The sequence below is a fragment of the Protopterus annectens genome, chromosome 8.part0, assembly GCF_019279795.1.
Source record: "Protopterus annectens isolate FY-2018-M chromosome 8.part0, PAN1.0, whole genome shotgun sequence".
NCBI lineage: Eukaryota > Metazoa > Chordata > Ceratodontiformes > Protopteridae > Protopterus > Protopterus annectens.
In genome coordinates this window covers 1,957,626,291-1,957,654,241 of record NC_056741.1, presented here as the reverse complement: position 1 = coordinate 1,957,654,241, position 27,951 = coordinate 1,957,626,291, and the positions used below count along the sequence as shown (strand labels likewise).

The following is a 27,951-nucleotide window of genomic DNA, read 5'->3' as shown; positions in this document are numbered from 1 at the left end:
GCTGTAACTGACTCATCTAGCATCTAGTGCCATTTTCTGTCCTTGAGTGCCTCAAATGTAAGTTAAGGAGCAAAAAAATGGTCCATTCCAATCTGGTTAGTGGTCCTAGAACTCAGAACCCACCCAGTTCCTGTTTCTGCACTCCAACTCAGGGAGCAGAAAAAAAAATTACTTCAGCACATAATTTAAAACTATAGCAAGCCACTTGATACAATTTATACCACACGTACACAGGAAGTGCCCTGGAGCACTTCAGAACTGCAGTCTAAAGCAGCACTGAAATTATTTTCTATAACAGAAATGAATACCGGGTAGGTTAATGGCATCTCCTGATTACACCCCTTATACCTGAAGTCGTTGCCCCTTTTGTCTCACTCGGCCACTGAAGACACTGAACAAAAAAGATGGAGCGTTCAGCCTCTGGTGGCTCAGAGACTTTAGGCCTGTGATATTTTGAGTTTGGATCCTTTAGGATATTTCTGAATTGTTTGACATGTTTAGTGAGATTCATCCTGAAGAGGATATTATACTCAATAACTGGCCTGATTAATGAGCTTATAAAGTAGTGGTTTCCTCTTAGACCTTGATCCCTGACAACCATTATCACTTGACGGTCAAAAGAGAGGAAATTATCAACCCAAGTTATGAGATTTTTGATTATCTATTGATTGTGTAGTGCTGTGTTGTCCTTACAATACGAGGAGAAGGTTTTCTAGCAAAATTGATGACACGCTACATTTTAGCATTTAGTTTGAGCCCATTTTTACTACGTTACCAGGGAGAGTTCATTCTGGAGGATTTGACTGTCAGAAGGTGACTTACAAAGAAAGCCCAGTTTTATTGGGGATGGTTGTAAGACTAATGTTATGGAGAGGCATCACCACTGCCATGTGCCACTCAACACAGAAAAAAACAATAGGTAAATATAAGTAAAACAGTTTAAGGGGAGTGTCTGCAGGGGCATGTTTAACACTATTAATTAAACATATATTACTGATTCCCATGGAGGAAGTATTTGTGGTCTTAACACTTTCAGTAAATAACTTTGAAGAGTGAGAGATTTGGATATTTCAGGGCTTTGAATAAACATGTTGGTGATAAAACTGATACTAAATTTGTTTGCAAGGGTATTGGTAATGTCTATTGGGTTAGAATAGGAGGCATTATTATGAATAAGTTCAGAGCAATGTGGGACATTGTATCTTAGTTTTATAACATAACTAAAGAAAGATTTATAATTATCATTGGCTTCAGAGGCCAGCCTAAGTTCATGGACACCTTTATTGGACCTCATAGAGTTCTTAATTTTTATTTTGGAATGCTTTTGATATTATCATTGAGAAAATGTGTTTTGGATCTAATAAATAATTTAAGGAGTTTCATTCTTTTGTTGTATAAGTTATGGCAGTGGTTTATTGCTACTGAAATTTGAAGATCTCACTCCTGCTCAGTTTTTCCATTTTTAGGATGACCCTATTTGATCCAAATTGAGTCAAAGGGGGTAGGCTTACTCAAGAAGTCTAAGGAATATTTACCCTTTTTCCATATGGTTTTGTACCTGTCCCATATGAGCTGCACCATTTCCCTTCACCTTTCATAAAACCTCTTAGGGTTCTGATGCTAAATTAATATTGTTAAAAAGGTATATGAATGTGCAATAGTTATACTGGTGTAATCTCCTCAGGATACCCAAGAAAGCTGGTACCAGATTACTGAGGACATCCAGACAGAAAATCCCACTTTTATTGGACTGCCTTTGTTAAAAAAGGAAAGCCACAGGCTGCCTCTGTCCATTAGTGACTTAGGTACCAGGCCAGGAGAGAACTTTCAATTTCCCCATCAACTGGTCCAAATCATGCTTGAATTGGGCTAGAGAAGAACTCTGCTTCACATGGATTCTTAGTTACGTTTATAAGCATTCATTACTTGGCCCTTTATTTTTTGCAATATTCACAAAACAAACACATAGACACATACGAGCAATCCAACTCATTCAGTGCACAGATTCCTCTATCCTCATTCACAGAGCAGAAAATCTAAAAACTCTCATGTGGGTCATACAAAATTCTTTGACAACTATATAGACTGGCTACAGAAAAGTGTACTAAAACCACTTAATGAAAAGAAAAGCAAACTTGTACTGTGTGCAGAACACAAACAAGACAAGACAACATTTGAAGGATTTAACCTTACCAAAATTATACAATAAAGAGTCCCCTGATTTGTGATCATTTTGAGAACATTATTCCATTCACAATAATTTAAAAATATCTTGTTGTGAACTAGATAACATTATCTCCTTGCAATGTTATATAAACTAAACTGTAGCCAAAGTTTCCCTAACACTCAAGGTGGACTACAAATATTGTAATCTAGTAACCCGAAAAGACTGTTGATACACTTCCAGCAATGATTTAATCCCAAGGCTTGTATATGCTTTATCTAGTATTACCACACTGTCAGGTCAAAACTACACATAATTTCAAGTTTTGAAAAATAAGATGCTCAGAGTAATTCATTTGGCCAGCCCTCCTAAGTATCACTGTACCACTATTGTCAAGGCTAAATAGCTGCCAGTATCAGCAAGGCCACCCTATTTTCTAAATACAGTCCCTTCAAACACATCAGTGATGGACCTTGTCCACCTTTTGCCAAAAGGTTAACAGTGCATGAATTCTCTTATGTTTTACATAGAGAGACAGGCAATGAGTTAAACAGGCCTCATTTTTCCTTTTTATCTGTGGGAAATCTTTCTTCAGGCTAGCACCCGCTTCTAGGATTAGCCTTCTCAGATCTCTTACAATTAGGAAAGCCCTAAGGACACATGCGATGATTGGATAACCATGCTACTGTTTTAGGAGCACTGGTCAGTTAACTCCATTTACTTCATTTTTTTCCCTCTGAACTATAACTTAAACTATACTTAAATGCACAGTTGTTATGATGGCAAGTTCATTCAACTGTCATTTATTTGGAATGTTATTATGAACATTATACATATGCTAGTTTATGTTTCACTTGCAAACCATATTCTTATTATGCATGATAAGTTGTCATATAGTTTGGTGGCTAGTCCTATATATCAGTCCTTCTACTCAGCTAACAGATTTCATATAAGTAAATAAATACTTACATGTATGAACAAATAAATAAGAACATGTATATCTATATCACTATTAAAGATATTAACAGTAAGATCAAAGGTCTTTCCAGAATTAGAAAGAATCTTGTTACCTTACTCAAAGCAAAAACTGGCTAAGACTTTACTTCTATCCAAAGGGTTTTATGAACCAGTACCAAGTGGCAACTCGGAAAAAGTGAATTCTCCAAAGTGTCAACAGTATGTAACAGAATTAACATATTTGCTGGAAATCAGCCAAATCACATGCACCACTGGAATGTACTTAACACCCTCAGCCAGATGACTTTATATAAAATAAAATGAATACACTGATCTTGTATTTATTAACAAATTACTACAGTACCTACAACTTAGGTCAAGAAATAAATTATTACTTCAGAAAAACAAATCATGTACTAGAGTAAGTGACAGAGTTCCAAACAGGTATCTTCTATCACAATGGAATGAACTGCTACTTAGCATAAGCTCTGCTATGACTATAACCACTTTTAAAAATGTATGTGAACCTCAGTTAGATTTTCCAGTGCAGTACAGTGCTTGTAGAATCAAATAGATTCAGTTATTACCCCTTTAAATTACTAACCACTTCATGCCCATTTTCTATATTAAGCCTAATAACTATATCTCACTCAAAGGTAAACCCAAGTAGAAAGCTCAGAGACACTGCAAGGCTGTGGATGTAAATAAAGTTCTCAGATGAAAACCATTCCAAGTAGTAAACTCCAATAAATCCAATGGACGAAGTTTGAAATAAAGAAAGATTTATTGTGCAGAGTCAGGTTAGCGCTTTTACCCTGTTGGGCTTCCTCAGACGTTTAATACATACAAAAAAGGGGACACAAAGAATATATAGCCACCTAAATATGACATCACTTCCTACAATTAATCTATTTAAAAACTAAACAGAAAAAAAGTAATCTCATAAACATGCCCTAAAAATGGAAATAAAAACATACATAAATGCATTCATAAATATAAAATGTAAACATAAGTAAGAATACATATTGAATTTGACTTACAAAAAATAACACATCAGTACCTCTTCAATTGAGGAGATTTAATCTTAAGGACATAAACGTTAGAAGCTAGAGACTGACAACTAGCAGCCAGGCAGTATCACAAGTTTGAGATGACTACTGTGAGATAGAAGCGGACTCTCAAAAGTGGAGATTTTATCTGTACAGAGTCCAAGACAATGTGTGGTATAGATCCCATCAAAAAATAAGCCCATTGGCCACATTGCTGCCACAAGCACAGTATCATAACAGGAGGAAGCTGTTCTCCTTTGAAAGCCCAAATCCTCAGTCCCCTTAATACAATAGGTGCAACTATGACTAAGAAATCAAACGGGTTCTAATAACAAGCCGGGGTTCTTCATAAATATGGAAGTGCAGAGTTAATCTACCTTAGGTAGCTGGATTGAGGTGGTTGTAGTTACTGGTAGCTTGCAGATATCAACAACAATGGAATTTATGCAGAAGATATTAGAACTAAGGTCAAACATACATAGATGTAATCCCAACTTGGTGTTACATAAGTACAAAAAAGTACATGTAACATGAACAACTCAAAATGCAGCTGTCTAACACATGTAGTGTTATTTCTCATTGCAGTGGTCATGCTAAATACATTATATTTATTTAGAAGATTTTAAATTTCATTTGCAGCATCATGACTAATGTTCTGCACAACACTTACTTTTCCATGTTCAATGGATTAACAGAATGTCAGCTGGTAGTTTTGCATTAGTGTATAACAAAGGGGTAAAGTACTGTATTTTAGAAACTCCTGAATGACATCTGTAGTTATGTAAAATAAAATGAAATGCTCATTTTTGTCTATATTTGCCTAACAACTATCAGACAATGAAGCTTGTCATAGTATTAAAAGTATTGTGCTATATGTAGCTAACTGTGATTATCTTTTTTCACAACCACATTTGTATGGAAGAATTAGTGCAGCATCCACAAGCAAAGGTTGTCCATAGTACAGTAACACTCACATGCTAACAGTATTTTAAGCAATATGCCAGTCTTCTTCTTCTTTCAGCTGTTCCCGTTAGGGGTCGCCACAGCGGATCATCTGTTTCCATTTCTTCCTGTCCTCTGCATCTTGCTCTGTCACACCAACCACCTGCATGTCCTCTCTCACCACATCAATAAAAATTATCTTAGGCCTTCCTCTTTTCCTCTTACATGGCAGCTCCATCCTTACCATCCTTTTCCCAATATACCCAGCATCCCTCCTCAGCACATGTCCAAACCAACGCAATCTCACCTGTCTGCCTTTGTCTCCAAACCATCCAACTTGGGCTGACCCTCTAATAAACTGATTCCTAATCCTTTTAAGTAATATGCCAATAATGTAAAACATGTCATGTAAGGTGAAGTGAAATATTCTTCTTGGTTATATTTTGTTATTATATTATTTGTTGAGTGAAAGGGAAGGCCTACAAGAGGGTAGTGCGACCAGCTATGTTATATGGGTTGGAGACAGTGGCATTGACAAAAAGGCAGGAGTCAGAGCTTGACATGGCAGAGTTGAAGAAGATTTGCACTGGGTGGGATGAGGATGGACAGGATTAGGAATAAGTATATTAGAGGGTCAGCTCAGGTTGGAAGGTTTGGAGACAGAGCCGGAGGGGCAAGATTACATTGGTTTGGACATGATGCAGAGTATATTGGGAAAAAGATTCTAAAGGTGAAGCTGCCAGGTAACAGGAAAAGAGGAAGGCCTAAGATAAGGTTTATGGATGTGGTGCGAGAGGACATGCAGGTGGTTGGTGTGACAGAGCAAGATGCAGAGGACAGGAAGAAATGGAAACAGTTGATCTGCTGCGGCGACTCCTAACGGGAGCAGCCGAAAGAAGAAGTTATCAGTATCAAGTACCACAGAAAAGCTCATTGTTAAGCAATCAAAGCCATGTTGCTTGATTGCAGCTGTATGGGTGAGGGAGTACAGGCACAGGCAAGGTGCTCTGTGCATAATTGCATTAATATAGCCAGCAGGCATTAAGCTGCTATGATCATGATATTATTAATACAGACTCCAGATGCTGTTCTCTGCATAGTATGGGAAATATGCTATACCTGAGTCAGACTGAAACAATTTGTTTTGCAGTATATTTTCATGCTGAACCATCACTGAAATTTATAAAATGATAAATGGAAAGCAAAATACAACACTGGACATGTTTATTAAAGAGTTTGGTCAGAGATTGTTAGTAAAAGAGAATTGATAGTTATTGTGCTTCCAAATTTCTCTCCCAAGGCATTCTTCTTCGTTTCATTTCATAAGATCATTATTATTCACATAACAATGGTATTATATGAGGCACAGTGGGCCAGATTCCAAAAGAGTTATTCTCAGTATAATTCTACCCTGTTTCCACAAGACTTGTTCTAAGTGTAAGTGATTTACTTCATTGTAAGGCCTATCTATAAACAGATTTACACTGGGTCCAGATTCAAAAATACTTGCTCTCAGTGTAAGAGGTCACTTGCACTCAGAGCAAGTCTTTTGAAATTGAAACCATTATTTTGAACTTTGTTTCATCAGCAAATCAGTTTATTTTCATGTTTGCTGATTTGCATACTATCCTTTATGCAGCAAGCGTCTAACTGAAGCAGCATGCTGTGTTTGTACATGTGCACAAAAGCTGTTCCCAAATATAATGGCCTTAGGGAACCTGCCATCCAATTATCATGCCAAGAAAAGAGATTGGACAGTACTGATGATTGATAGGATCATGGGGCTTTGAGCTCAGCAAGGAATATAAACAATCACCCAATAATTATGCATCATTTTTTATGCTTTATGACTTGTCAACTGGATCATTATTTGACTTTGATTTTGCAAATGTTTAACTTGCACTATTTGTTACTCTGATATCTACCTATTATATTACTTATTGTTTAACTGCTGTTTTATGTTAACTCTGGAATGTTTCTCCCCAGGCCTCCGCTGATGGACATACCCTGTCAATAAATGTCAAATAAATAAATAAATAATTAATTAAATTACAACTGCAGGATGTGTTCACTACTGTGAAACAAATGGAAAAATCAGAAGTTCTGTACTGTTGCGTTACCATCACCATTGCAATTACTGGATAGGTTACTCATAGCCCCTGCTGCTTCTTATGCTGTTATTTCAATTATATATAAGTATTAGTGCTATAATTTTCATTCAGTATTAGTCATATTAACTGCTGGGTGGCCACGGTGGTGCATTGGTTAGGGTTGCCACCTCACAGCAAGAGGTTCTCCGGTTCGATCCTCGGCTGGGGTGCCTTCTGGCGGAGTCTGCATGTCCTCCCTGTGGTTGCGTGGGTTTCCTTCGGGTGCTCCGGTTTCCTCCCACATCCCAAAGACATGCTGTAGGTGGATTGGACACTCTAAATTGGCCCTAGGTGTGAGTGCGTGCATGTTTGTGCCTTCTGTGCAACTCAACACTGTAAAACTCCACTGCTAATCATGAGTGGACAGGTGATCCGCTGTGGCGACCCCTAACTGGAAAAGCTGAAAGAAGAAGAAAAAGAATTAGTCATATTAACTGCTATTTGGTTATAAGCAGTGGATGGTAATTTGTCCCAGGTCAGATCACTTTACTTTAAAGAATGAAGCTATATATTTCTTCTCTTTTCTTTGCTTTTTTTCCCATTTTCTTTATTTCTTTATTTGAGGTGCATATCTCATATCTTGTATGTTGCCAGAGAAGGCTGAATTCATATATTTAAGCCAAATGATCCTCATGATTGCATCAGTTTTTATTATTTTATATTAGTTTATTGTAATATCAATATTTAATATATTTTAATTACAGACTTTGAGAAATGTATCAAATTTTGTTATTTTTTTTAAGTTTAAACAAAAGTAAAACAGACCCCCTGTGGAGTGTGTATAACAATCTTCTCTGACACTTTGTGTTATTTTAATCTTAAAGTGTTTTCCTTTCCTCCTGTGAAGAAACACTTGAGATAAAATAGAAATTCAACAATTGTAATCAGTTTTCACCTGAGACTTATCATGGACTCCATTGATAACATCTTCTATTTATTCACTGGATCTTGTAAATAAGTTGGTTAGCGAGCTCAGAGGTCTTACAGTGACAATGAAGTAAGAAACAGTCTTGTGTTAGAAGTGATGGCTTTGTGAAGTGCATTGCAGAATAATACTTACAGTGCTGTTAAGAGTTGTAATACAATATCAACAAAATATCTGTCATGTATTTTTACTTAGTTCTAGGCAAATAGCCACTAATAACCTGTCCTGCTAAGGAAGTTTACAGTATTTAATGCACTGTAGCTAAACATTAATGACTGGCAAGGTTTAAGCAGATATAGTGCTGTTTTCTGGATCACACAGACACGTACTGTGGCATTTGGGAATTAGATAACGTATTCTAATTTCTGATAATAGAACTTTTACTGGTAGTAAAATAGCTACTCAATGTTAAATATTACCTAATTTTACACTAGTAGTAAAGTATCAAATGTTTTGTTTGACTCTTAAACTTCAGTGATACTATGCAGTCACCACTATTGCACATGTTCACATAGAGCAGCTTATAATGAATGTATATAACAGAAAGGGATTGTGTTTTGCTTTCTCGTAAAATACTAACCACTGTTAGTTCTCAGTTCTGCCCCAAATGGCATTTACTTTTCTAAACACAAAATCATAATACTCTACACTGCTAAATAATTATAAAAGTTGTGGCCAAATTCCATTTCGTGATGTTCACTCTCCTGGTATCTGCTTCAATACGTGCCAAGGGCACACCAGGATTTATAGGGTGACCAGCTATATTTAGATTGTTTTTCTTCAGACATCCTTGAAAAACAATACCCAGCATGATTTAACCCCATCTATTATTGTTTTCTTCATCTGTTTATATACCTGCACTATTTAATCCCATCCATCTTTTTTTCTTCTATGTATAACTACATATATAAAATAAGACAATAATAACCTCCAGTAAAGAGAGAGACTACTACAACCTTTGCCAATTTACAACCCATTTGTTGAAGATACTATAAATTCAACATTTCTGTAGTATAAGCAACCAAAGACCTCACCTGAGTTTTAAAAGTATTTGGATAATTTTATTTTACTATTCTAGTAATCTTTATATGTTAGGTTTTAGGTATTGATGACAAATAACCATAAAACCAAGGCACCAGAAGTACTTCTTAATTAAGGAAGACACACCAAAATTGTTCCAAGAGAGGCTGTATGAGCGCTTCCGTTCCTCTTTCAAACAAAACTGAACTTCATCAGATACAAACTAACACATCATTTCCCCCTGTTTAAATACCCATAAAGATCATGTGATTTACAACCATTACTTAAAAATTCATCATCCTTTAAACACATTAATAAAATCTAATCATTATACTTTAAACAGTAAAAACACACATATTGTTGTTAAAAACCTACTACTTGGAACGTCCTAACCTACTATTTGTATTAATTAATGTGCAATTCCCGCTGATAAAGTTATTAATTTGTTTGTTTATTTATTTGTTTATTTATTTACTTAAACTACTACCCCAGTCACCAACTAAAACCTACACTACCCACACAATAAAATATTCTAGTGTTTATATTCACTTCCAATGATTATGTACCTAATCCATATATTCTTAGTTTTCCCATTTAATTAGAATATTTTCTACTCTCATATTAAGCATACTACTAATTGATATTCTATCGTTTAAGCCTGGTTTCATAGTTGCATTCAATAATACCTACCAAAAGGTCTCCCTAAATTCAAGAAAATTGCCCCAGCTGCCTCCTTTCTCCTGTTTTTTTGACCTTCCCCAAAACACAAAACCTAATTTTTTAAAAATCCTTACACGTAACACTATGCCTATATAGGGCATTTGTACCCTCCTGTTTTTAATAGCATAATTGTGTTGGTATACTCTCTTTCTCAATTCATTTTCAGTTTTACCTATATAATAGGCCTTATAAGTTTGACATAGGGCAACATATAAAACCCTCTTAGTCCTACAGTTGTAATTACCTTTTATAGTGATGACCATATCATACCCTTCAATAATCAAGTTCTTTGTCTCGTACATAAATCTACATTCCCTACAACATCCACAGGCACTCATCTTCCCCATCATCATCCTATCCTCCTTATTCTGACTTCTTTCAAAAAGGGTCTTAATGTTGTTTCCCTTTTTATACACTATCCTTGGGCTAGAACCTAACTTGTCAATAAGACCAAAGGCACCAAACACTCCATTCCAGTTCTTCTCCAATATTCTATGAATTTCTGTTGAGTGTTCATCAAATGTTAAGGTGCAGCTAAATGAGCCCACTTGTGTATTTTGTCCACCCATTGCCACATTAGGACTTTTTAACAGGGGTGGGTAACAATCCATCCTTTTATCTCCTGGTATCTGCTTCAATACATGCCAAGAGCATACCAGGATTTATAGGGTGACCGGCTATATTTAGATTGTTTTCTTCAGACATCCTTGAAAAACAATACCCAGCATGATTTAACCCCACCCATTATTGTTTTCTTCTTCTGTTTATATACCTGCACTATTTAATCCCATCCATCTTTTTTTCTTCTATGTATAACTACATATATAAAATAAGACAATAATAACCTCCAGTAAAGAGAGAGACTACTACAACCTTTGCCAATTAGAAACCCATTTGTTGAAGACACTACAAATTCAACATTTCTGTAGTATAGGCAACCAAAGACCCCACCTGAGTTTTAGAGGTATTTGGATAATTTTATTTTAATATTCTAGTAATCTTTATATGTTAGGTTTTAGGTATTGATGGCAAATGTTAAAATACCAACATCCCTATCCTAGTATACAAACTGCTAGAGAGCAAACCCCTTTTTTCTTTTTATTAAGCTGCTGCAACCAGCTGAATCTAATTAAATTCTCTACATAAAGCATATCCTGTTTTCATAATATATCCTACTGCAGAAATGCTAACAGACAGTAATAAAGAAAAACTTGCTTAGCAAGACTACTCTTATAGCATTTCTGTCTCTGGTTACTTTTACAGATAACCAGTCAAGTATAATAATACTAGAAAAGTGACAAAGTGCCTCATTATTTGTATGCAGTAACAATTTCTGTTAAATTACAATATTTGCCTGAAGGCATAGCATATGCCCCACTCTTACCTGGAAAACAGCTTTATTGATTGTTTTTAATGGCAAATTACAACCAGGTTGTTGGGCCCCACTTTGTTCTGCCCTCAATCTGCTTGGACCTTACAACATTCCTCTGCTCTACCCCCAATTCCTGCCCATCCCTAAAAAAATCTACACTTATCGTAATCTAACCATACCCATCATTTTCTTTCTATTCATTCAAAATAGAAAATATTTCACTCAAAAATTAACTTATTTGTTTCAGTGTCTTAGAAACCTAACACTAGCAAGTACTTCACCTAACACTAATCCACTATAATTTCTTCTCCTAGGCAACATTTTCTCTTCTAATAACCTCCAATCATAAATAAACCAGCACTATAATACATATTACACCAATTTATGCAATCTGTCTCCTCCACCTCTTTTTCAAAATGTCATGTATCAAATAACTTCTCACCCACAAATCGACACTCCCACAAACTGTGCACTAAACCTAACTACCTCATCATATCTTATGGACTGTACCAACACACAATAGCACATTTCAACATGTATACAAATGTTAAAAATAGCAATTCAATAAATTCTATCATCCTAAAAGTAGCATTTAATCTTAAATACTATTACCTCTTCAAATACTCGCCCAGGACCCACCCCTAATCCACAATCTACTCCAGTCCCTGTCACACCCATCCCACTATTTCTTTCTCATCCTAAAATAATTGGAACCAACCTAAATATTAACTTTCAGAGCATCTGTAACAAAGTTCAGGACCTCCATGCATGTATTGCCCACTACTATCCAGACATAGTAATGACAACAGTAAATTGGTTAAAACCAGAAACAAAGGATAGTGAAATACTACCACCTGGCTTCAATATTCCTAAATTAGACAGAAAAAATAATCAGGGAGGTGGAATAGCAGTTATTTTCAAAAACTCCCATAATATAGCCATCTATCTCCACCCTCTCCCAAAATTTTAAAATGTAGAAATCCTAATAACAAACCTAAATATGAATAACAGAAAAAAATATTCCTAGCCTGTATATCCCTCCAGGTAACAGCATATATATTGTGGAAGAAATTCTGCAATGGTTAAACAGTAACATCAGCCATGAGGCCATAGTTATGAGAGTTATAACATTTGTAAAATTAGACTGGCAGCAAACAAATTAAAACCTATGTGGTTTCACGCAAATAACAGGTGTCACAAACACACACACACACACACACACACACACACACACACACACACACACACACACACACACACACACACACACACACACACACACAAAGATCCATGTTAAACTAGATTCTTGCAAACAGACCTACACTAATGTGCTCAGCAGGAACCCTACCAGATATAATTAGTGACCACCTGCCAACTTTACGGTCAGATAGTAGAAAAAAATCTTTAAACAAACAACCTAGAAACAAGTTTGCAACCAAACCAAATTTAACCCTGACAGCCTCAACCTCAACTTAAAAAATATAACTGTAACCTTCTCAAAACAATGCTTTTAGAAGGTGCAGTGTCCCATTTCAACCAAGTCTTCTCAAACGTAGTAAATAAACATGCTTTTTTCAGAAATAAGCAAACCAGAGCTAACCCAGCCTCATGGCTAACAAATTCAATCAGGCAACAATTTAGACAAAGGGACCATGTTTTTAAAATATGGTTGAAAAACAAGAACCACACTATTCTATAAATCTTTAGACACCTGAGAAACCTTGCAAAATATCACACTAATAATGACAAAGAATCTTATTTCTGTAACCTATAGATCATTAACCAAAAGAACATTAAACATTTCTGGTCTGTTATACCAAAACTACTCCAGCCAGGTAAACTACAACTGCTACCTCCCTCAAACACTAACCAGTCAGAAAATATTACTATTCAATTCAACTCCCACTTTATGACCTCTATTCTAGTTCTTAACAATCCAAACATATCACCAATCACCATCCCAATACCCAGAATAACAATTCACACCAGTTCAACCACAACCATGTCCCGACCACAGTAATCAAAAAGTATCTAATAAACCTCAAACCAACAACAATGACTGCTGATAACTTCCCTTCTGAATACTTAAATATTGCAGCTGAAAGCATAACATATCCTTTATACATCCTCATAAACAGATCTTTAACAGAAAATACATCCTAGACATCTGGGAAAACATCTTTCATCATACTGCTTCATAAAGGTGGAAATTCTACAGAACAAACAAACTGTAGTCCAACTGACATACTATCACAGCTATCAAAAATCCTTGAAAAATGTGTCTAATACCAACTAGTCTAATACCTCACTGACTGCAACCTAATATTTAACACTCAACATGGCTTCCACATAGGCCATAGCATCACAGCTGCCCTCCTTAAATTCACCAATGCAGTCAATGATACAAATAATGGAAACTTAGTATCAACCCTATTCTTCAATTTGTTCAAGTCCTTTGACAGTAGGACACTAAAAACATCTTTCTGAGCTTTCTTCCCCTGGTCTCAATAACCTATGTCTTATCTGGTTTTGTAGTTACCTAACAAATAGACAGCAAGCAGTAAAATGGCAACATAACTTCTAATCTTTCCTTCCAGTCATCGGAGTACCTCAAGGATCAATCCTAGGTCCACTCCTTTTTATCATATTTATTAACAAACTTCCCACCACCAACAAAGATGCAGCTTTAGTCAGATATGTGGATGATGTTACTCTCATTTGCTCAACATCAACATTAGAGGAGCTGCAGAATATCACTCAGGAGGCATTCCTTTCCACAAAATCCTGACTGTCAAAATCAGACCCACTTCTAAATGCTAAAGTGACCAAACTAATGCTCTTTACCACCAAGCAATACACAGAACAAAAACAAACATTCCATATTTTATCAACAAACTACACAAAAATTAAAACCATCTCTCAAACCATATTCCTGGGAGTTTTACTTGATGGTAATCTTAACTATGAACCACACCTACTCCAAGCTATAAAGAAAACTGACAGAAAGTTAAGTTCCCAAAAATTCCTCACAGACAAAACTAGAAAAACAATTTCCCTAACCTGTCTACTGCCCTCACTCCTATACACAGCTCCTATTTTTACAAACTTAACTTCACTCTCAGAATTAAACTGGACTATTGTTATCATAAAATAGCAAAATTTGCAATAAATTCTACTCAATCAACACATCACTGTAAGGCATTACAAGAACAAAACTAGCTAGAATCCAGATCCAGCAACTCTTCTGGTGAGTCCCTGTACTCACCTCATGCCACCAAGCTATGGCATGCTATACCAATCTACCTAAAACTACTGGCAATAAAAATAGTTTCAAAGCAACGCTCAAACAACACCTAAACAATAACTGGCTGTGCTCTTGCAATACTTCTAGTCAGTCCTACTAAATACTGAAACAATCCAGAACAATCTATTACCAAACACTCCATCTCCCTTTTCATACTGTCTTGCAGTTATAGCACCATTTATTTCTTTAACCTATACTCACAGCTACACCATCACCCTACCTATTAAACTGCCTCATGTTCCACAACTAACATTATCACCCATGTCTACCACTACTTCTATATCAGCTCTATTAAATACAAATCATCCCTTATTTATTTTCTTCACAGATACTTAATATCTCTTAACTTCTTTTCCATCAATCAAAACTATGTTTTTTGACATTCAATTTCCACAATTTCTCTAATTACCATTTATGTTACCTCCATGTAACCAAACCTCCTACATCTATAAATTATGTTTTAATTTCTGTTCCTCACTGTTCTTTCTCGTGTGTTGAACAACTTTCATTACTGTGTTTATACCATTTATCTAGAAAACAATACACTGGGATTTACAGTTCTCATATATAAAACTAAAAATGTGAAGTGTGAAACAGGATTAGTTTACTGGTTTATCTATAAAAGCTCAGAATTATCATCTGATATTCAAATAAAATATAGATTTCATAACGAAGATTGGATGGTTATATAACATTTGAGAAATTATCTGTGTATTAAACATCTATAAATTCTGTGATATTTGAGATGAGGTTCCACTAAACATTTAGAATGCGCATATTTAAATTGTTAGCATTTTGTCAAAAACATGTTTTGATACATGAAATCATTTTAGATATCAAAACTGTCATAGGAAAATCATACTGGCGCTTCTCCATAAATAAAGTTATATCTTAGCCTAGATTCTGAACAGAAGTCTGATATCTTGAGATCTCACTTTGGAATTTCATCTCTGTATTAGAAATTATTTGTTTGGAAATGTATTACAGAAGTTTTTTAGTACCAAAAGGTTGATGCAAAGTCTAGAAATAAATATAAATTATTGGACATGCAAAAATAGTATAAATTCTGACTTGCAACATATTTTTCATAATTCTGAAATTCTTAAAATTGGAATGATTCATCACATTTTTGCAAATCTCTTTGAGTAGAATTTTGATTTACCCGTTTACTATCCTAATTAGTGTTCTAACAGCTACATGCATTGGCTCAGATCAAAGATTATTATGTAAGTAATAGTGCCCAACATGTTAAGGAAATAATAAACTGCCTAGGGGTGTTGTGAGTCCCAAATCCACATGTGGATGTACTCTATACCCCTGGTAGTTCTGTTATTTTCCCAGAATGCCCACCCTTCAGTGATGCTAAAGATTTTTTTTTTGTGAAAAAGTAGTGAGTTTCTATAGATATTATATATACTACTTTATTTCACATATTTTTGTTTCATAAATGGGCATATAATAGTGAACATATGCATCTGTTTGCAGATTAGAATGCTTGTATGGGTCTGTAATTAAATGGTGAAATGCATGACAACTCTGTAAAACGAGTGAGAACTTGCACCATTTGACAGCGAGTTTAATAGTTTGAATTAATGGTTGTCTTATTCTTTTCTAGATATGTTCTCATATTATGTGTACTATGCATTTACTTAACTTTATGTTATCTTTCCTACACCCAGTTGATCTATCTTGGAAACAGGCACTAAAATTGGAAATTTATATTCTGACTTTTACACAGATGCATTTTATTATAATTATTTGATGCTCAGTGAATTGCATCACTGAGATTTTTGTCATATGAATTTTAATATGTATAATATTCATTTTTAGTGTTTTGTGTGTTATGAAGATTTTCCTCATTTTCTTTTTTATTTGTATTAATATTTACTGCTCTGTGTACTATGAATATTTTTATGTGCTTTTTATTCTGTATTTAGTTTTTTTTCAAAAATATTTTTATCAAGAAATTATTGAAATAACACAAAAATGTATAAATTTTAACAACTATTTATTTATTTATTCATTTATTCATTCATTTAGTCATTTATTTATTTAACATTGTGGACGTTTGTCCCAAACATCCACTGAAATAGGATAATCTGATGGATAAAATATAAATAAATAGGTACATTAATAAATTTAGCTTTTAACATGGTACTACTAGCTTTGCATGGCCATTCAAAACCATTACCCAAGATCTTCTATGTGTATCCTGAAAATTGTCTATAGTTTTAATTATTGGCTGGTATCTTTGTAACTGCCACACATAACATTCATGTAGTTGAATAATTTGAATTACTGTTTACCTCTGTCCTCTGAATTATGTTTTACAGGCAAATGCTGACATTTGCTATGAAGCACTTTCCACTGTACCTGGACTGAGGCCAGTTAGACCTTCAGGTGCCATGTACCTTATGGTAAGCATGATCTTGTGCGTTTTATGAAGAAATGTCTTAAAATATAATGTTTATATGTAAAGTTTAATCAACACTCTGGTTGCTTTTGTTGCTACTCCTGCCTCCTGACCTGACAATGTTGCTTCAGTACAGGTTGGTATAATGTTTAAAGTGTTAAACTCACAGACACAAGGTACAGAGTTTAATTCTCACCTTTCAAGGAAATTGGCCAACCTTAAAATGGCCCACAAGGGTAGTTAGCCTAGTACTTACCTATGAGCCTATGAAGAACACATCCCAGCTACATATTAGGAGTCTTATCTGTCTTAGAAAGTACTGCCATCCCAACTTAATTATAATATAATTGTTATGCTATTTCAGAGAAGCTAGCATGTGAAATGTTTGCAATCCAGACTGCTATAAGGATAGCTACAAATAAATGTTTCTGCATTTTCAATGTTTTTTTTTAATATAAACCCACAACTCATTCAAGCTACCTAGCTCACAGTTATTCCATCTATCTAATTTCTATATGATCTGGGAGATCTCCAGATTACCCGATGGCAGATCCTACCTTTCATTACCCCCACTACTCTGTTAATAATAATCGCCAACTCTGAGATCACACCACAGTAAGGAGAGGGCAAATTCTGATATATATATATATATATATATATATATATATATATATATATATATATATATGTGTGTGTGTTTTGGGGGGTGGTCAAACCCACATAAAATAAAATCAAAGTCTACAGTTATTTTAGGTGACCACAAATGTACCTTTACTGGATTAACATCTTTAAAGTAGTTACCATTAAATCAGCCTATGCTGTGCATGTTGGTGCTGGCAATAAGACTTTTACAGTTTTCAAAGTTATTTTCCATTGCAGTTTTGTGGTTGATACTGTGTATGTGAGATTCATTACAGCTCTAAAAAGTGCATAGCAATAACATACTTAAAGGTATTTGTTAGACCAGAGCTCTAAACTAGAATTATCAGCCCTAACCCTTTATTATGTTAATTTTTACATTTCCTCAAGTGCTGATAGGAATGGACAGCACAGTGGTGCAGCAGTTGTGTTGTCGCCTCACAGCAAGATGTTCTCCTGTTCAATTCTCAGCTGGGGTGCCTTCTGCATGTTCTCCGGTTTCCTCCTAAGTTAGAAATACATGCATGTGGAGTGTTTCTCTTGGGCCTCTGCTGAAAATTAATTTTGTTCCAAGTCAGACTTTCCCAGTTAACAAAAAATAAATAAAAAAAATGTGATTGGCCTAAACTGACACAGTAATGTGTATATTTCAGCAAGTTGAGTAATAACTGCTGATTTCCAAGATGTTGCTGTAATACATAATTTCAGTTAGAAAGGCATGGTTAAAGATGTGGGCTAGTAGTCCTGAGGTAAAGGCTGCTGCTTGTTTTAAGATATGACTTCCTGATATTTTTCGGTAGCTTTATTACTGGATTACTAGGCTGTGAATTTCTTTGCTAGATATTACTTTAAATTAGAAGCATGGAATCCATAGGTTGAAGGCTGAAGTTCTGATAAGTTGCTTGGGGAAATTTTTTTGAAGAGAGGCTGGTAGAGTAATTCCTAAATTATTATTTAATTACATGTTAATTTGGTCATTTTTTTTTCAAAAGTAAGAGGAGGAGGATGGATTATTTCTACCTAGTATAGCATTAAGTGTTTTCTAAAGATGCTGAGGTTTCCACAGTGTTGCAGACATTACAGTAACAAATGCTATTAACATGAAATGATGTAAAAAAGTTTGAAGCACTGCTTATATGTCACATGCTGAGAATATGGCTCAGTTTAGTTCAGGCAATTAAGGCTAGAAGAGGTAGTTTAATTCTCTTAGCAGTCCAGTTAAAGGTACTAATACTTCAAGAAAAAAAAGAAAGTCATACAACCGAAGGTAGTCCAAATCCAAAATAGCGTAAAAACAAAGAGATGAATGTACCATGAATGAAACATAAATTCCACATATAAAAACTTGAATGCAACAAAGCCAAAAAATGGGCAAGCAGGACAAATGCTTTCGGCGTTAGCCTTCTTCATATCCTGTTTACTACACCTAAGACTAAAAGTTTAAAAACTTGAAGAGACCAAACACAATCTTTTGGAAACCATTACATCCATGGCAGTTGTGTTTCATTCATGGCGGTATGTCCAAAGGTACTGATACTGGTAGAAACTTTTTTTATAATTAAAGGTTATTTATTATGAAAAAAATACTTGTATCAGTAATGCATAACTGATTCAGTCACAAAGCCACCTCATATCAAGATAATATCACTTTTAACAAGAAAGCAATGAATGTTACAGACTATGTCAAGCTATATTGTTAGTAAAGACTGGATATTCTTCTTACTTTACACTTTCAGTATGAAAATGTTAATTTTGATGCATTGATTCTACAGCTATTTTATCAGTAATGATGAATATTAACTCTATACAGATAAAAGAAAAATGAGAAACCTTACCAGACAATGGACTGCTGTCTGCAAACACAACACTCCCCATGAAGAAAGGTGTACATCCCCAGGCTACTAGTAACTCTGTCTAGCCCATTTATATGTGTACCATGAGACTTGTTGGTAACCTTACCCACCATCACTCTATCTTAGAGAATCCTAGCATTATTTTCCATTAGCTTGCACCCTAGTGTCATCTTCTGTAGCAAGAATAGTAATTTTTCATTAATAGACACCTTCCACATTCTCTCTCTTTCTTTCCAATTGGTTACAGTTCTGTTTCACATCATTTTTCCCTGTGTACATATAACTTGATGTTCCCTCATTGGACACTATTGGGAGTCCTTCCCACCACAAATCCAAGGACACAAAATTCCCATGTGTTCATTATCTACTTATGAATGTATTGGTACCAATTGTTTCAGATCCCCCTCCCCACACTCCCTACTATATCACATTTCCAAACTATAGGTACCACGCCTGCCACAGTCCAAAAGCTATTATTCTCTCTCTTCTTCCCCCGTTTTTCCATTCCTCCAGGCATTAGACATCACCAGTGTAAGATTTTCAGTTATTGGTTTTAAATGGTACATTACATTGTACTACATTTCTTTAATAATAGAAAGAGACAATACAGCTATATAGTCTGTCCTTTTAAGTCTTTTAAGTGCATCACCTTCATCCAATCTCTACCTTCTTCCCTTATTCTTTTTTAGACCATTCCATGCTCATACCTCTGTGGTTTGTTTTTCTCCAATACTCTTTCCAGTAATACATACAACCAAATCTGTCTCTGACAAAATATACTTCCAGAGACCAGAGGAGTAATTAGGCCTCACATTCTGCTGCCTGTGCATATTTCACCATCATTCCTTTCCATAATGACCACTTTACACACCCCCAACTTTCATCATAATCATGTCCACCTGTCTCTTTCCATCCGAAGTTAGAAGTAAGCCATCTGATTTACTGTCCTGTCATAATCCTTCCCCTCCATCTCACAGATCTTTCTGGTAACTTTCCTCAGGATTACTTCATGAGCGTCATGTTCTCAAAATTGCATACAACACTGAAAGTGTGGTCTGGCCAAGGCCATGTAGAGTGGAATCATTATCTTTTTGCTTCTGGAATCTGGATATATCACAGCATTCTGTCCAGTATTGCCACTGCCTCCTCACTTTGCTCCCATTGGTCCAGTGCACTTGTGATTAACATCCCCAGATCCTTTTCCTTGTATGCTGCCATCTTTGCTCCTCCTCCCAGCAGATACTCATATCATTATTACTGGGGAGTGAGTGCAGTACTTTACGTTTATTTGCATGGAACCTCAGCTGCCACAATTCTGACCCCTAGTTCAGCCTCCTGAAATCTTTTGCTAGACTCTTCTCCACAACCTTGAGTGCTACACACCACTGTGTCATTCAAAGAGATTAATCCTATTTTCATTCCTACAGATGTTCAAGACAAACACACCGAAGACTACCTTTTGCAGTACTCCACTAGTCCAGACATTACCATTCTTACCACAGCTCTTTGTGACATACCTTTTAAATCCTGCTATCCATTTCCTGTTTTTGCCCTACCCTCTAATGTCTCCAGTTTTTTATCTATCTAGTTTGTGGGATGGAGTCAAAAGCCTTGTCAGGGACAAGGAAGATTTCATCCTATGATGCTTATTTGTTTAATCTATCCACTAATCTCATGTAATGCCTGAGTCCTCATTTATTCTCCCCACGAGACTCTGAATAGACAAAAAATAGATTTTATTCATTCCATATACTTTCATTAGATTACAGATTGCCTCCTTGATGCCTTTTAGATGCCATCTTGGAGTCATGTTTGGGTTCAGAAGGCTTTGCCAACAATAGAGCCAATAGTTTGCATTGGTTATTGGTGTGCCTAGCTTCATTTCATCAAATTTAGTTCTCTGCTGCACACCTGGGGACCCCAGATTCTAACTTTTTATATGCCACTGTTTTGTTCCTTTCAATCCTTGACTTCAGTTAGCTTCCATTGACAGTTTCTCACAAATCTTCTTGTTTTTAGTGAAGAGAAGACTGTTACTCTAAAACTGCAGATCCCACCTCCAATTTCCTGACAGCCTGTAGCTATTCTTTCAAGATTCTTACCACTGTAGGCCTATAATTAGTTTTGCATCCTTTTATTGTATCCTGCCCAGCTGAGTATTTCCTGGTGATCCAGACCAGTTCCAAACCTTACACAGTACAAGCAGAGTAGTCATTAGTTTTATTTTATTGATTTGGCTCATCAGGGTTCATTTTCCTACTTCCTTCCTTTCTTAGTTTGGAGAAGGACCGTTTCAGCTATCGCCCTCATATTTCCCCAAATTGCTTTCTCTAAGGTATTTACCACGTTACCCTGAATCTTCTTTTGTCTGTTACATAGTACATTTAATTTGCCACTGCTATTCCCCATACACACTATAGTGCTTTCTTCTTGAACAGTGCAGCCTTGATGCTTACCTGAACTCAAATGCCCACAATACTGGATTCTGGGCATTATACTCTTAAGTAAAAATCATCAGAAAATAGTCTTTACTAAGTTTTTCCTCTCCCTGTTCTTTCAGTTCATCCAGCTCTCTGATCTGTAACCATCAACTTGGTCTTAACATTTACACTTGAACATTGTACCTCTTCATCTCCTGCAGTACAACTACACAAGTGGTTGCCTTTGCTCACTCAGCTGGCAGTATGTAGTACCACCCACATCTTGATCTTTTCATCAGTGTGGAGTGAAACTTCTGGAGCCCTCTATGCCCTGTATAACAATGATCAGTGGGCATTATTAGTGAGTTCAAAGATCACAGTCAGTAACCATAGTAACACAAAAATGCATATACTGTTATCTAAATTAGTACTGAAAATAAAAAAAAGTTTAATCAACAATAGCATATCCTTTTAACCTGCAGATGTAACAGGCGGAAAATCTATATGTAGTGCTATATTACAAGGAGCAACTTAACAGTCATCAGTGAATATTTCAGGAAACACATTTTCTGCAGTTTAAATTTGAGGTGCCTTCTTCAGTAGTCAGTGAGAAAGACATTTATAGGATATAATGTGTCTATCTGTCATTTTCAGGTTGTCCCTTTCCTTTCCATTTTAGATTAAAAGTGGGAGAAACAACAGACCTCGGCTTTATCTCCAAATGCACCTGTAGATAAGTGAGATTATATTATTGATTGTATGTACCTAAGGAGCAGCTTTGTGCACCATGTGTCTTAACATTTTGGCTGAGGTTTGGCTCTCATAACTGGAGCTTTTTCTGCAATCATTTGCTTTACATTCATTTACCACAAACCTTCATTTTGAAGGTGGTCTGTTTTTTGCATGGTGAACATCCTGTACCTCTGTCCTCCTCAATGAATTACGGGTCCTTCTTCATCCCCCAATGTTTTCCATTAAAATATCTTCTCCTCAAACACCTAAAACCAAAATACCTTGACTTGGTCCAGCTTCAGGGTGCATAATGCAGCTATACTTCATAGGTTCAAAGGTAGTTACTAGGTATGCATTGAGAGCCTAGCCCAATTTCCCAATTGCCCTAAAGCACTGTGTGGTTAAATGACTCGCTCAAGGTTACATAGTAGGCCAATGAAAACTTGCATTCTCTTTTTCTGCATGCCAAGTTAGCTAATTACACCTGCACATATATTATCTAGAAAAAAATAAGAGAGTTATGTTCAGTTAATGACCATACACAGAGAAGAAGTCCTGTCTTCAGTGATAGTAACAGTTCATTTCTGTCACTGCTGGACTGCGTCATTTTTTTTTTTGCCTTATGTTACCTAAAGTAGATATGGTGGTGGTGGTGGTGGTGGTGGTGGGGTGGGGGGGGGGCAATGCAGACCTTACAGTGGTTGTCACTGATGAAAGTCTCATCAAGGCATGAAGGACTATATTTTGTGAATTATGGAGCGGTACATATAGTGGTGAAAGTAGAACAACTCCACCTCGTTTCTTTCTTTCATTCCTGCCACTTCTTTTTAGTTATAACCTTTTGTAAGGTGAATACAGGACTGAACGCTAAGTTTTATCACTTTGTGATCCCACATACATCAAGAATACTTATTTTAGGAAAAGCTAGGATACTGATTAGCTTGTTTTTGACACTCTAGGTATTAAGAAGGGAAACTGCAAAATCCAGGTGATTGTTAGAATGGTGGTGTTGACTAATTATGAGGGACTTGGGTGGGGTTATTTGTCTCTAGAAAGTTACTAGAGTATAAAAGTGATTATGCAGAAGTGGAGTAATGAGGCTACTTTTGAGAACAGGTAACTGGCTGGGTTTGAGAATGTGTTTATAGTGGTTTTCATCCTAAAGAATAGGTGTAAGAAGGTTATTGGAATGTTTAGGAGTGGGATATACAGCACTGTATGGAAAACATCTTTATTACATTAAAGATTAATGGGTTGTTTGAGGCTGGAAATTTCCAGGAATGATGTAATTACATGGAACTCATTGTATGGTGAACTACTACTTAGCAGCTTGAATTATATAGGTGACTGGCTATAATTTTTACAAGCCCAAAAACTGACACCATTTGGCCAGCTACAGTTACTTAGCATTTTTTACTGCCTATGAACACACTAAAATCATAACATTGAAAAGAAAAGCAGCTACCTTGTGATAGAATTTCACAATCATCAGGCATTGTTTCACAACGCCCTTCCTCAGCCTTAAAACATTAGGTACATGTCAATGGCATAAAGTAAGAAACAGTTCAGGTTCATAAAGTATGCACAAATGAAATGTGTGTCTCAACATGCAACAGCATCTTTAAATCCACTCATAACATAGTCCATCCTGGTAGACTAGTGTTCATTCCCCAAACAGGGCCCATAGTGAGTGATCATAATAAAAGTAGACAGGCTTTGAGGAGAAAGTACCCAGCAGTGCTTTCAAGCAAAGTGGGAGATAATGCACAGCTTTTGCATTTTGGCTTACTGTACAGGCATACCTTTAGACTATCCCCTGCTTATGACAGTCACCTGGTGTATGCATTTTGCCAGTACCCACTACACTTATTCTGAGAAGGCATGCTATATCACTGGGTAATGACTAGGCCTCTAATCAATGCAGATTCCTACTTTGCGCAATTTCTTTAACTTACTGTTTGGCATAACACTACAGTGCACTGACTGACAAACTCTACAGTCAGTTATCAGCTGGTGATGACACTAGAGTCAAGCCCCATATAGTCGCTGTTCATCGATGCATTTAACCACTTCTAACAGCCATCACATGTTGCATCAAATAGGCAAGTTAAAGGTAGTGCAATTTTATTCACAGAGCCTTCTTGAACCCTCATTGTTGCATTTTGGAGAGAGCCCACTAGCTTATAATTAATTTTTGCAGAGGCTTATGATATGTTTATCTTCACAGGAAAGTTAGGACTGGTAACTAGTAATCTCATTTGTAAGGAAAAGTACTTAGAGTAGTTAGTTATTCATGTCTAGGCACTACCAGTAGCACTGCACACCACTACTGACATACAGGGAGTATAACAATTTCACTATAAAACTTATTTGAGTAACGTATGACCCTGCTTTGAATATGCAACATGTGCATGGTGGTGCAACATCTGTGAAAAACTAGATAAAAAGAAATTAGGAAGTTAGTTTCATAAAATATTGTTTTATAGGCAGCTAGAATCTTCCTGCTAAATATGTTATGACTTAAAAAAGTTAAACTTTTAGTTTTAGCAAAGTAGAATTATCGACACCACCATTCATCACTGTTGTAACAAGAACACTCATGCTGACTATTTCCTGCAACATAATATTTAAGCAGTATCACACAAAGTTCTATGCAGTAAAATATCCTGAAGTATATCGCAACTATATTTGTATAATCTCACCCTCTGCTGTTTACAAGGAAGGGCGAGGTGAATGGAGAACAAACTAAGAGTAGCATAAATATTAGGATGTTGTGATATGCATCTGTAAGGTTACTAACTGGCAGCGATTACTGGGCAGAACCATTACTGACTATATATATCTCCACTTGTGTGCCATGCCAAGGTCCTCCCTCCTTATCTTCTGCCCTTCAATTATGTGCCATGCCAAGGTCCTTCCTCTGTATTTTCTTCCTTTCAGTTGTGTGTCACACCAAGGTCCTCCCTCCTTATTTTCTTCCTTTCACTTGTGTGCCATGCCAAGGTACTCCCTCCTTATCTTCTTCCCTTCACTTGTGTGCCACACCAAGGTCCTCCCACCCTATCTTTGTCCCTTCACTTGTGTGCCACACCAAGGTCTTCCCTTCTTATCTTTTTCCCTTCAGTGAAGAACTCTGACAGGATTTATTTTTATTTGCTTGCTTTGTGTAGTTGTTGTAATTCTGCAAACCGATTTGCACTGCACTAGTCATTATATACGCCAGTGAAATATGGTGAGAGCGATAGAGAAAATTCTATCACGTTCTTCAACTAATCACCCAAGTGTAAGAATGTGCCACCTTTTCTCCCTGTATATCTGCAATCCTTGACATTTTTTTTGTTAGAAGTAGAAAAAGTGTGGATGAAAGAGCTAAACTCCATTTGCTGCAATTAGATTGTGACATTGAAATGATCTACAAAGAGAAAATATAAAATATCAGCTTGTATGGCTCAAAGGACTAGGGCAATTAGCTTGTGTGGTGGCATTCATGGTTCTAATCTATACATAACCACTTATTGGGCATTGTTACAACCCACCCTGATGGACCTCCTGCATAGTCACAAAACAAACAGCACCAGAATTACCAGTTCTAAAGGCTTAAACCTTGCCTGAGATATAAATAGGACCTGCTGGAGAGACAGGTATGTATCCCAAAGATTACCCTGTCTCTGGAACAGGCTCCCCATCCAAGTGAAACAGAGTTCCTCCCTAACCAAATTCAAGTGCAACCTGGACAATTGGATGGGAAACAAGAAATTCATCCCTGGTTTGGAACCTATGTCTCTAATGAACATAGGCAGCCTATAAATTGTTCACCTCCCAGTCCCTAGGTTGTAAATGTTTCATCTCCCAAGCCCCTGCTTACATTTATCAAGGATATCAGAACTTGTCAGACATTTGGGATGCATGGCTAGGCTTAAAAAGGCCATTGTGGTTGTTAGCCTGGTAAACACCTATGAACCTATTCTTACATAATGCACTGCAGAAGAGGTGATGTGCAGTCTAGTCAGAAGGAGTGGTGATAAATGTGTGCAGAAAGATTTTCATTTCTCCACACGGTCAGTTTAGGAAACCAAGGCACTTTAAGTGATAATTTGTTGCCATTCTAAGGTGCTGTGATGACTCTGATGCATTTCTTATGTCACTAGTCTAGCTATTGCATGAGGCAATCCCTGTATTATACTAATTGCTGGTATTATGGTATTGGTCAACAAATGTAAAATAAAAAATAAATAAAAATAAAATTACAGATGTGCCACTTCCCTATCCCCCCCGCTTTATTCTGCCTCCTCACTCTTTGCTTCATTACCACCTGACTGCTACATCTAGTCATGTGCATCTGATCATCACCTCCAGTGATCCACTGCCTGCAAGATCTTCTCTGCTATATCTAATCACCATACCTGCTGGTCAAGCTGCGCTGATTCTCCAAATGGACATCTCCTTATGGTGCTCTGGTGACAGCAGCTTCCAGTTTGGGTCCTGTGGTCACAGTCCTTAGAGGTTTAGTGACTGATGATTCCTCTGGTGTAGCCCTTTGATGATTTACCATGACGGTCCATTATGTGTCTGGACCGATGGCAGTCATTATAAGTCACCTGACTTATTACACTGGTTCAGTCTACTTGCTTCTTTCCTATATTGTAAAGACTGTAGTCTGATCCATGTACACAGTGAGTGAACCAAGGTGCATTCCCGATAAAAGTGATCCATTTTTAACATCAAAATTTTGTTTTCTTCAGGCCAAAGTCCTCCTACACCCTTATCTGGGCATTTTGTCTCACACTCTCTTACCTGAACATACCAAATCCAAGACTGCACAACCTCTGGGAGGAGGGAATTCTCATCTGTGCTGTCTCAAAGTTAACATATTTGTGTTACAAAGCATACAGAGACACTTGCCATCCTACAACAGCACTTTTCATTTATTACAGCTATGAATATGACATACACTGTATTTACTTTCTTATTTTGAGGTAGACCTGCCTTTCAAATAGTGCATTTTTATGCTTGAAGTGTTTGTAAGGATGGAATAGACAAATAATATTTTGTTGAATGGAGTTTTACTATATTTAAGTAAAGCAATAAAAAATATGCACAGGAAGCAAACAAATGAATATTTGTCATTACACAGCAAGAGTTACATGAACGTATGTGCTTAAGAAGAAAAGGTAAAAAAAAAAAAACAGACAAAATGGAAAAATAAAAAGAAAGCAAGCAAAGGCAGATTGGAAGAAAGTAAAGAGGAAATCATACCAAGAAAAATTAATCAAAGTAAACCTAGTCTAAGA

At 36.3% G+C, this 27,951-nt stretch overlaps 1 protein-coding gene across 2 annotated transcripts in view; it reads left to right on the top strand.

The window, feature by feature from the left end:
* Window positions 1–27,951, top strand: part of TAT (tyrosine aminotransferase) — a 261,202-nt gene that overhangs the window by 194,695 nt on the left and 38,556 nt on the right. For both annotated transcript variants that reach the window (XM_044081482.1, XM_044081481.1), the window contains exon 10: window positions 16,937–17,020. In XM_044081482.1, the coding sequence (XP_043937417.1) occupies window positions 16,937–17,020 (84 nt within the window). The remainder of the gene's footprint in view (window positions 1–16,936; window positions 17,021–27,951) is intronic.